At 42.6% G+C, this 14057-nt stretch overlaps 2 protein-coding genes across 2 annotated transcripts in view; one reads left to right on the top strand and one right to left on the bottom strand.

Annotated features, from left to right (window-relative positions):
• The window catches only part of pter (phosphotriesterase related), a 26573-nt gene extending 18614 nt beyond the window's left edge, over positions 1-7959 (top strand). The window contains exons 4-5 of the mRNA XM_020526785.2: positions 5094-5234; positions 7254-7959. Coding sequence (XP_020382374.1) covers positions 5094-5234; positions 7254-7464 — 352 coding nt within the window. The 3' untranslated portion in view covers positions 7465-7959. The remainder of the gene's footprint in view (positions 1-5093; positions 5235-7253) is intronic.
• Positions 7960-8409: 450 nt separating this feature from the next.
• On the bottom strand, positions 8410-12033 carry c1ql3a (complement component 1, q subcomponent-like 3a). Its single transcript, XM_020526745.2, has 2 exons — positions 10979-12033; positions 8410-9835 (listed from the first exon to the last, which is right to left on the bottom strand). The coding sequence occupies exons 1-2, from the start codon at positions 11561-11563 to the stop codon at positions 9656-9658; spliced, it is 765 nt and encodes a 254-aa protein (XP_020382334.1). The 5' UTR covers positions 11564-12033; the 3' UTR covers positions 8410-9655.
• Between the last annotated feature and the right edge of the window lie 2024 nt (positions 12034-14057).

Raw genomic sequence — 14057 nt, 5'->3', positions numbered from 1 at the left:
CAATAGCCTACCATGGGGAACCTTATCAAACGCTTTACTGAAATCCAAATACACCACATCAACCGCTTTACCCTCATCCACCTGTTTGGTCACCTTCTTGAAGAACTCAATAAGGTTTGTGAGGCACGACCTACCCTTCACAAAACCGTGTTGACTATCCCTAATCAAATTATTCCTTTCTAGATGATTATAAATCCTATCTCTTATAATCCTTTCCAACACTTTACCCACAACCAAAGTAAGGCTCACTGGTCTATAATTACCAGGGTTGTCTCTACTCCCCTTCTTGAACAAGGGGACAACATTTGCTAGTCTCCAGTCTTCTGGCACTATTCCTGAAGACAATGACGACATAAAGATCAAAGCCAAAGGCTCTGCAATCTCCTCTCTAGCTTCCCAGAGAATCCTAGGATAAATCCCATCCGGCCCAGGGGACTTATCTATTTTCACACCTTCCAGAATTGCTAACACCTCCTCCTTATGAACCTCAATCCCGTCTAGTCTAATAGACTGTATCTCAGTATTCTCCTCGACTACATTGTCTTTTTCCCGTGTGAATACTGACGAAAAATATTCATTTAGCACCTCTCCTATCTCTTCGGACTCCACACACAACTTCCCACTACTGTCCTTGACCGGCCCCAATCTTACTCTAGTCATTCTTTTATTCCTGACATACCTATAGAAAGCTTTAGGGTTTTCCTTAATCCTACCTGCTAAAGACTTCTCATGTCCCCTCCTGGCTCTTCTTAGCTCTCTCTTTAGGTCCTTCCTGGCTAACTTGTAACTCTCAAGCGCCCTCACTGAGCCTTCACGCCTTATCTCTACATAAGCCTCCTTCTTCCTCTTGACAAGCAATTCAACTTCTTTAGTAAACCATGGTTCCCTCGCTCGACCACTTCCTCCCTGCCTGACAGGTACATACTTCTCAAGGACACGCAGTAGCTGTTCCTTGAACAAGCTCCACATTTCAATTGTGCCCAGCCCCTGCAGTTTCCTTCTCCATCCTATGCATCCTAAATCTTGCCTCATCGCCTCATAATTGCCTTTCCCCCAGCTATAACTCTTGCCCTGCGTTATATACCGATCCCTTTCCATCGCTAAAGTAAACGTAACCGAATTGTGGTCACTATCACCAAAGTGCTCACCTACCTCCAAATCGAACACCTGGCCTGGTTCATTACCCAGTACCAAATCCAATGTGGCCTCGCCTCTTGTTGGCCTATCTACATACTGTGTCAGGAAACCCTCCTGCACACATTGGACAAAAACTGACCCATCTGAAGTACTCGAACTATAGCATTTCCAGTCAATATTTGGAAAGTTAAAGTCCCCCATAACAACTACTCTGTTACTTTCGCTCCTATCCAGAATCATCTTTGCAATCTTTTCCTCTACATCTCTGGAACTTTTCGGAGGCCTATAGAAAACTCCCAACAGGGTGACCTCTCCTTTCCTGGTTCTAACCTCAGCCCATACTACCTCAGTAGACGAGTTGTCATCAAATGTTCTTTCTGCCACCGTAATACTGTCCTTGACTAACAATGCCACACCTCCCCCTCTTTTACCACCTTCCCTGATCTTACTGAAACACCTAAACCCCGGAACCTGCAACAACCATTCCTGTCCCTGCTCTATCCATGTCTCCGAAATGGCCACAACATCGAAGTCCCAGGTACCAATCCATGCTGCAAGTTCACCCACCTTATTCCGGATGCTCCTGGCATTGAAGTAGACACACTTCAAACCACCTTCCTGCCTGCCGGTACACTCCTGCGACCTTGAAACCTTATTTATGACCTCACTACTCTCAACCTCCTGTACAGTGGAGCTACAATTCAGGTTCCCACCCCCCTGCTGAATTAGTTGGATCGACTAGGCTTGTATCTGTGGAAGAATGGAAGAGTAAGTAGCAACTTAAGTGAAACAATTAAGGTTCTGAGGGATCTTGACAGAGTAGATATGGAGCAGATGTTTCCTTTCATGGCAGAATGTAATGTTGGGGTCTGTATTTTAAAATAAGTGGTAACCCTTTTAATATAGAGATGAGAAAATATTTTTTTCTCATGGGAGTTTCTGAGTCTTTGGAATTCTCTAACAGGAGAAGCAGTGAAAACAGAGTCTGACTGTTCTTCATCCAAAGTTGGATAGTTTATTGATGAACAAGTGGTGAAATGTTAGTGGTGGAAGACAGAATTGTGAAATAATCAGGTCAGTATTGATGTTATTGAATGGTAGAGCAGGCCCGAGGGGCTGAGAGGCTGACCTCTGATCCTAATTCATTTATTTGTAAATGGCAAGCTGGAACTCTCCTGGCCACTGCTGTCTTAATCTCAATAACTCATTGGTTGAGCATTAAGTGCACTTGAGCCATTCAGGAAATTAGGCATCACTACTAATAATGGGAGGAAAAGATGAATGAATAAATGAATTTGGTTTCTTTTGGCTTGGTCTTCGAACTATGATATTGTAGAAGTCTGACAGTCCTGCCAGTATTGTAATGCAATGGATCTTCTGCATTGATTTTTAGCTTCTTCATAGTACAGCAAAGGCTATTTCATCTGCGTGTGCAGAGCTACTTTGTCGCATAGTTGAGCAGCAGGATTATGCCATTAGCGAATTCTGTGTAAATGATTTAACCCTGTTGTATTTCAGCCGGCACCTATTTGAAAATTTTCTGCTTTCAGTTGTAATTTTATTTGAATTTTTTAGCAATTAAGTAATGAAAGGGATATAAGATTAAATGTATGAAAACTGGCCAGCAAGTAGGAAGGGTGAAGTTGAGAAGCATTTATATTTTCATTTAATGTTGTTCATGTGTTTGCAGTCTAATTAATATTACAATTAATGTGATACTTCTAACACTTGAGTAGTTTACTATCTTTATATCAGTGAGCTTAAAACATACAATTAGTCTCAGCGAAATGTGTTAACTTTGACAAAGGACTTTGACAACCCACTTTTGTAATTTATAAGCTGTTGCATTGAATAAATGAATGAATTGAATGACTGAATTAGCTTTATTGTCGCATATGATACCATCAGCAAATTTGATAATTTTCATTAATTTCTGACCCGAGGTTAATTATCTAAATGAGAAACTACAGTAGCATAAAGACAAGCTCTGAGACACCTCTTCTTGACTCCCTGTCTATGAGTTAACTCCTCTAAGGAGTAGTTATTATCTTCTCCAATCAATCAATCCTTATTGAATTTCTAGTTTTACCCCGAATTCAGAATGAACTGGGCACAATCTGAATGAGCATAACATTTGCAAATGAAATTCAATGTAAACAGACAAGTGCAAAGTATTCCTGATCAAATGGGAAAATAACCATCACACTTGTTTCATGAAATATGTTGAAAATTCTTAAAGATGTAGTGGAGAGAAACCTGGAAATCACAGTAAGCTCAACATTCATATCCCAATGGTGCAGTAGCAATCAACAAAGCAAGTAGAGCATCTGCTACATAGCCAAAGCAGTAGAAAACAAATCAAAGTAATAATTATAAAGTGTTTTTGCCAAACTACACCTTGGAATGTGTTTAGACACAAAACAAATATTGAAGCCTAGAAACAGTGTAAAGACATGAGAAAGACTGCTTTGGAATTAACTTAATCTGGAATGTTAGTTTAACTTAGTAATGGGATATGAAGTCTATACTAGTAAACAATAATCGAATGTTTTAAGGCAGACAGTAATTGGTACTTGCAATGGACTTTCGAAAAGACCTAGCAAAGGCAAAAACCCTGATTGCATGTGAGAAATAAATGAATCATTCACCTGTGGGACAGGTTACTTCCAGGTGGATCTCTGATTTGGTTCTTCATTGTTTCTTCATTTCTCATTACCATGTGATCGAGTTTAAGCTTCTTTAAGGAAGAGTCATATTAGACTCGAAAAGTCAATTGCGTGTGTCTCTTCACAGATGCTGCCAGACCTGCGCAGTTGCCGCAACACTTTATTTATTTTTAATTACAGCAGTTTAAGATGAATGAGATGGGGACCATACTGAATCTAGCAGCAAGACACTTATTATTAATATGTTAAATGGCCGATGATATCACATTACTGGCCAAGTACAGAGTCTGTGGGCTGTGCTAAACATTGTGAATCTTTCGTTATAATTATTGTAGTAGACCGAATTATAAGGCAAGTAACATTTCGTCCGTTGTTTTGGTCCTTGCATTGAGTTTACACAGAGGCTATGGTGTTATGGGGTTACTCAAACTGGTGTGTACCTGCCTTTTGACTATTTGAACTTGTTTGGCGTCATTAAATAAAAGCATGGGTTGATATCGCTTAAAATCAAGAAGACTCATAAGGCGAGTCTGTTATCTCGGTTAATCTTTAGGAATTCTTCAAGTATAAAATGAGGGTCTTGTCCCCTACTGTATGATTAAGGGAACTGGCCATTACTGCGGAACTGGTGCCTGAGAATTAGCCATTCACCAGCTCATATCCCAGATCGTGCTCAGCGTCCAAGCACTTGTGCACATCTGCCTCCCTCCAAACATGCCGCTCTATTAGAATTTATCGATTATTCCTGTTTTATTATTTTGCTGTGATACTACGAGCATTCTGACAAAAGGGCTTCCATTCAAGCTTTCAAAATCACTATAAACTCCTTCCGCTACGTTGTGAGAAAGCAAACTGTATTCGAGAGGTAGGTTTAGAAGGAAAATGTCAGAACACTATCCAGGTGACCTAGTATGTCCTACAAAGAACTTGTTCAAGCATATTTAGGTTAAAGGTAGAGAACATCGTCCTGATTCTTGATCGTAAACTTCAGGGCAGGCAACATCCCAGGTATGACGAGTCCAGTAAAACTTGCCCCATTTTAATGCTTAAAATGGATCAACGCAGACTCTAATCTTCAGAGGGCTCGTGAAGGTGCCGGGGTTTAGTATAATTCACCCTTTCGTATTTGGATTAATAGAGCACTACCTTAGAACCACATCGAAGCATGTAAGGTAAGAAAAATGATGAACATTAGTCATAAAGTGGCGCTAGGATGTGCGTTAGAATAGGGCTCACTGTTGAAAAGATAGATGTGGACATGTTTTTTCATATCTACCTTATCTTTACTAGGACCATACTTGAGCAGGATAAACTGCTGGAGTTTGCCAAACTGGGAAGTTACCTGGAGTATGATCTATTCGGCACGGAAATGCTAAATTATGTGTTTTGCCCTGTTGTGGATGTGCCTTGTGACATTGAAAGGATCAATCGGTAGGTATTACCTCGAACACCGTTCAAAGAAAGTCGATGTTTTAATAGAGATATACACACAGATCTTTACGTTGATCTCCATTGTTAAGCGTTCTCTACCAAGTAATTTGCCATTTCTTCCTTTATGTAATAACATCTGAATTCTGGCATTTACGGTGCCATCTCTTAACTGTTAATGACACATTGGAACAAGTATTTCACAGTGTCTTACTGCGAAATACTGATATCAGAAAACTTTCCATCGAGGAAAATACTGACTGCCTGCTGCAGAATATGAGATAACAAGGTGTAGAGCTGGATGAAGGGTCAGAAGAAGGGTCTAGGCCCGAAACGTCAGCCTTCCTGCTCCTCTGATGCTGCTTGGCCTGCTGTGTTCATCCAGCTCTACACCTTGTTATCTCAGATTCTCCAGCATCTGCAGTTCCTATTATCTCTGTTGCAGAATATGCATGATTTTCAACGAGAGATGGGGTGGTTCTCGTTGTTTGGTAAATCGGCTGCACTCTTGATGTGGAGAACAAAGTTAGTTCAACACTCACCGTATATCTGAGTGTAGAATAAGAAGGGGCACCGTGCTTCGAAGAAACATTTGTTTTTCCTTTACTACGAAGCTGTAATCTTGAGCGCTTAAACCAAAGGAATAATGATTACATTTTTATGGCAAGGTTAACTACATTTAACACCAGACAAATTGATCGGAATTCATGTACATGTCATTTGACATTCATTCATTGCCATTGCCTGTGATTTTTTTTATTTACAACATAGAATTTTTTCTTTAGTATATGCAACAAGCTTGGGAATTATTTTCTATATTCACTGCACTTCCCCGAGAATAAATGATGCCTATCTTTAACCAAAAGCGTGTTTTTCCCTTAAACCCATGGTCTTTTTGATAGTACCTTCGATTAATTTAACATCAATAACTAAGATCTGCTTAGGTTTTGCTGCAAGGACCCAGGGATTGAGGGATAGCAACTTTAGAAATCCAGCTCTTCGAGGTAATTCGAAGAGTCCCACTCCGCCTTGCCTCAGCTCATCTGCGACTGAAACATGATTCATGTCTTTGTTGCCGCTGGATTAAATTACAGTGCACCGCTGACGGGTGGTAAACGTAATTACATCCAAAACGCTGCTACCCAGATCATAATTCGCAACAATCTGCCATTTATCCATTAGCCCTGTGCTTGCCGACCGGCATTAACTTCAGGTTGAGCAATGCCTTGAGGTTAGATTTCTGATTCTTGTTTTCAAATCCCTCCCTCTCTTCCCTATTTTTACAACTTTCACTGGGCCATCTGAAATATCTCCGTGCCCTTCAATCCTGGCCACTTGTGCATCCTCCACTTTAATGGTCTCATTGTTGGTTGCTGATGCCTTCAGCTGCCAAGTGCTCAGCTCGGGAACCTCCTCCCTGGACTTCACTCACCCTTTCTCGTCCTTTTAGGATTCTTACTGCTCCACTACGTTCAGTTGCTTGCTCTAATTTATCCTTCCATGGCTCCTTGCCAGATGTTATTGGATAATGTTCAGACCATGGTAAAGTGCTGTGACAATGCAAATGTATGTTTATCATCGAGTCTTCCCGCTTCTTTTCTATTGATAACTTTAAGATTTAAGTATTAACACTATGTTATTAACAGGCTCTGCAAAAATGCAAGTTTTTTTTTTGTTTAAGTGGTTTGATTGCGAATTCCTGCGCTGTGTACATTTTGCTTAAGGAATGACACCATGCCTGACCAAAGAAGGTTTCACAAGGAACACCAGAAAAGGATTGCAGTTTGAATAAGGAAAATATGCCCTGACTTGAAACAGAAACAGAAATTACTGGAAAAATTCAAGAGCGTTTTGAAGGGTCTCTGGGCCGAAACCTTAAATCTGCTTCCTCTCCACTGCAAGACTTATTGAGTTTTTCCAGCATTTTCAGCTTTTGTTTCTGGTTTCGAACATCCTCAGTTCTTTCGTCCTGACTTTATGTCCTGACATGAGTTGACCAGTAAATGCAATTGTATTTTTCAGGATCCGTTTGCTCATTGATGAAGGTTATGGAGACAGTTTGCTGATGGCCCACGATATTCACACCAAGAACAGGTTAACTAAGTACGGAGGGCACGGCTATTCCCACATTCTCACCAACATCGTCCCGAAAATGAAGCAGAGAGACCTCCCCCAGTCTGCCATCGACAAGATTCTAGTGGAAAACCCGAAACGTTGGCTAACGTTCAAATAATCAAATAAACACCTATCCGATTCTTTTGAAATAATTTACAGTTGATTTTAAAGATCGTATTTTCCGATAGACTGAATTATAGTTGATTTAAGAGCAACGCTTTCCTCATAAAGTCATAATTCCCACCATAAAGAAAAAATATATATATTCTTAAACCGTGTTGAATCGGGGTAAAAACAATGAACTTGTAACATCATGTGTTGCGTTCTTGATTTGCCATGATCTCTTACTGTTTAGTTGCAGATAAGGAGACGTTGTGCAAAGTTAATGAGGTCGATCGTACAATTTGTTGCGGTATTTAGTGTAATAGGAACGGGCTTAAAACAATTAAACAGCCCACAGGGGGCTAATTTTAACTCGGGCGATAATTTCTTGATTTGTTGCTGGCCTTCTTCGGCGCGTACAATTAGTGCTCCGGATAAGGCGGACGCTAATCATGTATGCAACATAAATGTATACAATATTTCTGTAATAAACTACTTGCTTACACACGCAGTAATGCGATCCTTAAAAGTTATTTGTTTGCTGAAGACCACCATGGATTGTTCCCAGACCATGGTAAAGTGCTGTGACAATGCAAATGTATGTTTATCATCCAGTCTTCCCGCTTCTTTTCTATTGATAACTTAAGATTTAAATATTAACACTATGTTATTAACAGCGAGAAAAACAATCAAATCCTAATGAACAATTCATTTGTGATCAAAAAAGTGATTTTCTCAAATCTTTATTTTGAACGAGCGAAGTAATGGAAGCTTAAATCTGTTTTAACAACTTGTTTAAAGTTATTTGAGGAAAAAAATTGCTATTAACCTTTGACCCAAAGTGTAAGACAATATTTGCCTATACATTATCGGATTTGATATTCACATATTGACGTAATGCCATTTTTACAACAAAATCAAGGAGAAATTCAGTTTTGAAACAAAATACACCAGACGTTTCAAGGTGTTGTATTCTCTTTTAATGAACAGCAATGTTGTATAACAGTAATTTGGGCCCCGAACAATATCTGAATTGTCCTAATAAGCCGCGTGGAATTAAAATATAAATAGAAAAAGCTAATGTCCGCTTAATACCAGCCAAGTCTATTCTTAAACTAAATTGTTTTGGAGACAATTAAATGTAAAATGTTTCGGTTTACCTGAATTTAAAATAGGGGCCTGTAGCTAGAAGCACTTTGGAACGCTGGTAGGGCTGGCTCTATAGTTCCATAAAATCCCACCGCTTCAATCGTGTGTGGTGGAAGTACTCAGCAGACAAGTCGAATGTAGCCTGTTAAATCATCAGTATACCGCGAAGGAACCCGTTAGATTGACTGGTTTGAACCTTTCTTTATTACGGCTATTCAGGTCGGATCGTATGTACGAAATGTTAAGGGATAATCAAATCGAGGGCAGTCAGATCAACGTGAAAGAGCTAAGGTCACAGCGATTCATGATCAATATTGAATACTTTAATACTGATACGATCGAAAGATTTAGTTTAAAAATCTATGGCATCTTATTGCATATACATGTATATATCGAACTTGAAATTCATGCCACAGCAATCAGAAAGCTGCACAGCATCTATTGCACGCACGTTAGTCTTTATATTAGTCTTTCTGTTAAATGTACAACTCTAATAGTAGGCAAACACTGACTTTATCTTTTAAAAAAAAGCATACTCATTTAACAATGCAACCAGAAGAGTTGTTAGAAAATTGTTGCTCACCACAGCGATTAATGTGGATTTCCAAGCAGAGAAATGGCTAATCACGACAACCAAATGGATAAAGCGGTGAATTCAATATACCAAAGCATCAGAAAATGAGGAATACTTGAAAATCTTGCTCTTTTTTTCTATTCCCCCCGCACGATCTTGAGGTTTTATAGAGAGACTGGCCACTGTGCTCAGTATTGGACGGATTTCCTCTCACAAACATAACGCTAACATTGAGAAATTGCTTTGGGTGCACTAACCCAAACTGAACCAATTGACATGGGCATGGTCTTTTCGAGGTATGCAAGTACGTTTCAAATAGCTTTAAAAACAAAACAACGGCTGATTGTATCCAGAAGTACGGAGCACATCTGGCGACCGTCCATTTGGTTTTTTTGTTTGTTTAGGCCACGGGTATCCCACCCTCAGTCGCTCACGCAGGAGGTGATTTGATTTGGTTGCTTCTTTCTGTTGCTGCATTCTTCCCTCAATCTGCGTAGACTATAAATCCCGAGAAGGTGCTATACTTGTTGTTGTTGCCGCCGTGCGCCTTGCCACCATCCAGTTTAATATAGACCTCATCCCCTGCATCCAGGTGCAGCACCACGCTGTTGCTGGCGTAGTCGTAGTTCTGGTCGGCGTCCTGGGCGATGGCACTGGCTCTAACCTGCAGAAAGTTGGGGAAATTTAACAGAAAGTAGTGCAAGACCAACATGACAGCTATTGGCACCTGTGCTGTTTCCTTCTCTCCTCATTTTTCATGTTGGATCTAGTTTATCAATAAGTGCTTTGTTTAAGAGATAACAAGGTGTAGAGCTGGCTGAACACAGCAGGCCAAGCAGCATCAGAGGAGCAGGAAGGCTGACGTTTCGGGTCTAGACCCTTCGTTTTCATCGTACTATCTATGTTTTTAGATCAATATGCCTATATGCAGTCCACCTATCATTTGGTTTGTCTGATTGATCAGGTTCAAATTCCATTATTCTCTCGTTTAAATTTGAAACACTTCTTGCCATAAACCGATGAACATGCCCAAACCGACATTTACCTACAAACCTCCCTCAGAAACACTACGGAATGGCTTTTACAAATGCGTCAACCGCTTCGTTCTTAAAATTGGCATGGCAGGGAAAGGCAGCATCAAAACGATTCATTTCCTGAGCTAAAAATATTGCAACATTTAAAAGATGTTAAGGTGAGAGGGGAAAGATTTAAAAGGGACCTGAGGGGCAACTTTTTCACTCAGAGGGTGGTGCGTGTATGGAATGAACTGCCAGAGGAAGTGGTGGAGGGTGGTACAATTACAACATTTAAAAGGCAGCTGAATGGGTATATCAATAGGAAGGGTTTAAAGAGATATAGGCTAAACACTGGCAAATGGGACTAGATTAATTTAGGATATTTGGTCGGCATGGACGAGTTGGACTGAAGGATCTGTCTCCCTGCTGTGCAGCTCTATGATTCTATGACAATTGAGCAGATACATAGCTAGGACAGATTTGGAGAGATATGAGCCAAACGCAGACAAGTGGGACTGGTTCAGTTTGGGAAACCTGGTCAGCGTGGACGAGTTGGGCCGAAGAGCCTGTTTCCGTGCTGTACACCTCTCTGCCCCTTTCCATGGTCTCCTGTTTATAGGAGACAAGTTAGCTCCATTGTAAACTCATCAACGAATTTGAAACTCCCCGGAGGTGGGCTTGTCTATTCACACCTACCTTGTCAAGAGTTCAAAGACAGCGGTCCCAACTTCGGTTTGTGAAAGGGTGTTTAGTTTTGGTTGGAGAGAAAGCAGTTTGTAACGCTGGCTCACCTGGCCGTTTTTACACAGATCCGCCCACATGCTGGTACCGTCTCCCCCTCTCATCAGGACGTGGTAAGTGAAGAAGTAGATGCCTGGGATGGAGCAGGTGAACTTGCCGGTGCTCGGGTCGTAGTGGTTGCCCAGGTTGGTGACCACGTCGTCGAACTTGAGCATCTCGTAGCCCTCGTGGGGCCTCTTCAGGCCGGCGTAGAAAGCGATCTTGGGCACCGTGCTGTAGGTGGCGGCGCTGATAGCTCCGGCATTGGGCCCGGGAGGTCCCGGTAAACCCGGCAGCCCCGGTCTCCCCGGTTCCCCTTTACCTCCCGGCGGTCCCACCGAACCAGGCGGCCCGGGTTCCCCGGGTGGTCCCCGGGGACCGGCTTTCCCCGAGCGTCCGGGATCCCCTTTGGGTCCCTGGATGAAAGTGGGTAAGGGCATGAGGCTGTGGTCCCTCACGGTCTCGGCCGCCGCCGTGGTAGCTTTGGAGCCGTAAGGGTCACACACCATCCTGCAAGTCCCCAGCATCTCGTACCGGGCCGAGGTACCGGCCGAGTTGACCAGCACCGGGATCAGGATGACCAACAGCAACACCATCAGCACCGCCACCGCGGCGGCGATCAGCCGCTTCTTACGGACCCCCCGGGTGAGAGCTGGACTGTCGTCCTGTCTGCCTTTGGAAGAAATGGTGCTGGCTGAGTGGATACCTGGACCAGGAAGAAATCAAGAGAGCCGGGGGAAGAGAGAGAGCAGTCGCTGTAGCTTGGCTTCCAATGCAGACTCTGTCTGTGGGGTGTGTATGTGAGTATGTGTGTGCACCAGCTTGGTCTGGAGCTGCCGACTGAAACGCCTCTACACGCTGCCAGGAATTTAAGCGATAGCACGGAATTGAAAGCAGCCTCTCTCTGCTTCTCACGCCACTTTCCACCTTTCCCGATCCTACATTCACGTGTGAGCAAAAGAACAAATCATCTCAAAGCACACACACGCCCCCTCCTAAAAAAAATCAACAATAACAAAGAAAAACTCCGAGCCTTCCTCAGCCCCTCCTCACACACACACACACACAACAAACCAATCTACAGCGAGCCGGCTCCGGCAACCTGTTGGAGCTGACACCTTCACTGCTCCGAGTCAGTCACTGCAAGTTCCTTTTATGTGAGCAGAGTAGGAGCGGAGAGGGAAACACACCCCCCCCCCACAAAAAAAATCCACCACAGCACGGTATGTGTGTGTGTGTGAGCACACTGCCAGAGCCAGCGAGCGAAAGAGAGAGAACTGCCTGGACACTTAGAAAGCAACCAGCTGAAATGCAGCTACAGTCTCCCAACGACGAACACTCATTTGAAAGTCAAATAGCAAGAAAGAGAAGCATTCCTGTTATTCGTGGCAACGTCTGTGTGTGTGTGTGTGTGCGTACAATATATAAATATATATAAAAGGCCTGCCAAATCAGTGATGCATCTGAGTTAGCGTAACATTGTAGAGTGGATAACGTATACTGAACGGAACTATTTGAAATTCCCCAACGGCAGGACAAGGGTACTTCAACTACACTTTCTGCACATTTCTTTTTCCATGATCTGTTCAGGTCATACACCGTGACCGCGGAGGACAAAGATAAATCCACATGATACACCTGTCAGTTCGCCCAATTACAGGCGCTGGACTGAGCTGGAAAGCTGGCCGGTTCCGTTAGGTAGAAAGAACACATCCCCTCTATGTTTGCCAGGTCTCAAAATGAGAACTGAGAATAGTTGGGGCTGTTTGTTACTGCTATTGTCAGATTGTGGAAGTACATATTTATTTCCCGGAATTTCATGTTAATGCGCCATTTAAAATGTCTTCAGTCTTAATTAAGATCAACGACTTCATTGGAGACTGGCATGTTAGTCTGTTTCCCTATACTGAGTAAAGATGGGTTTGAGTCAGCGGAACGCAGTGGAAATATCCCAATGCTGGGTTCATATTGGTGCTGAGAAACACAGAATCTTGCTGCTTCGATGTCTACAGATTCACGTGTGTTGAGGCTGCTCCAATTCGCAAGTCAGAAGTTAAACTAAGGTGTAAGTATCACTTCCATTTATCTCTCTCCCTCTTATGATTAAAACATGAACATTGCACCTTACCCGTACAATTGCTGAAACCGGCACAAAGAACAAGTGGTTTTATTCATGTTTGACGAGCCGTCACAGCGACCACACTCAATAAGACCGCAGTTGCCGACCTTTCCTGAGCCGCCGGCTGATGGCAGTTTTGAATCTCTTGATGAAGTGGGTGCTACAAATGGCAGTTGACCGTGTGTTTGTGCGTGGGAGTGGGACTGTGGGGGGAGGGGTGAGGGAAGGCGGGAGTGATTCTGTTTTGTGTTTGTGTAGCCCCGCGTTTCTACGAACTAACTAAGAAACAAAAACAGAAATTCCTGGAGAAACTCGGCAGATCTGGCAACATCTGTGGAGAGAAAGGGTCCAGCGACCCTTCCCTAGAACTAAGTAAGAACTCGACTGGAAATATCCAGTTGTCTTTCTCTTAAGGAGACGCATACCCATTACCACAAAGCGCATGCCATTATGTTGCCTGCTTTCTCAATAAGAACTTACTTTCAAACAAAAAAAGGAAATAACATGAAAGCAGAGTATGGACTCACGACCTCTACGGATTCAACCTGCAGTGGGAGGTTCCAATCATATTTCTACAAACTCTCCTTTTACATATAGTTCATTCAATCTGATCGGAAATGTTCGCATACTCAAGTGTTAACTGTGAAAGTGATTCGCTTGCTGAGTCTATTATATTTAATGTTTTGTTTTCATTAATGTTCAGCTTTGATCATATTACCAAATCATTCCACCTAGCAGGCACGGGAATCCTCTGAATTCCAAGATTCAGACCCGGCCTCAGTTACCATTGGTCTCCGGTGATACTACCGGGCAGTGTTGGGAGGAGGCTCGGTTAAACCCAAACTGCACACGAGCGGCGATCAACAGAAACAGACACTTCCAGTAGGGGCACTTTTTCCTGCAACCGCAGGAAGTACTACACCTGCCCCTACACCTCCCCACTCACCCCCATCCCAGGCCCCAAGAAGACT

The sequence above is a fragment of the Rhincodon typus genome, chromosome 2 (genome assembly GCF_021869965.1).
Source record: "Rhincodon typus isolate 14 chromosome 2, sRhiTyp1.1, whole genome shotgun sequence".
NCBI classification, from domain to species: Eukaryota; Metazoa; Chordata; class Chondrichthyes; order Orectolobiformes; family Rhincodontidae; genus Rhincodon; species Rhincodon typus.
The sequence above is the reverse complement of the archived record's forward strand: the minus strand, read 5'-3'. Positions and strand labels throughout refer to the sequence as shown.

Excerpts from the sequence above, each read along its gene's own strand:
- c1ql3a (XM_020526745.2), bottom strand. The coding sequence starts at position 11,563 with ATGGTGTTGCTGTTGGTCATCCTGATCCCGGTGCTGGTCAACTCGGCC. Across the intron at positions 9,836-10,978 it reads ATCTGTGTAAAAACGGCCAG|GTTAGAGCCAGTGCCATCGC; the intron begins GTGAGCCAGCGT and ends AACTTTCTGCAG.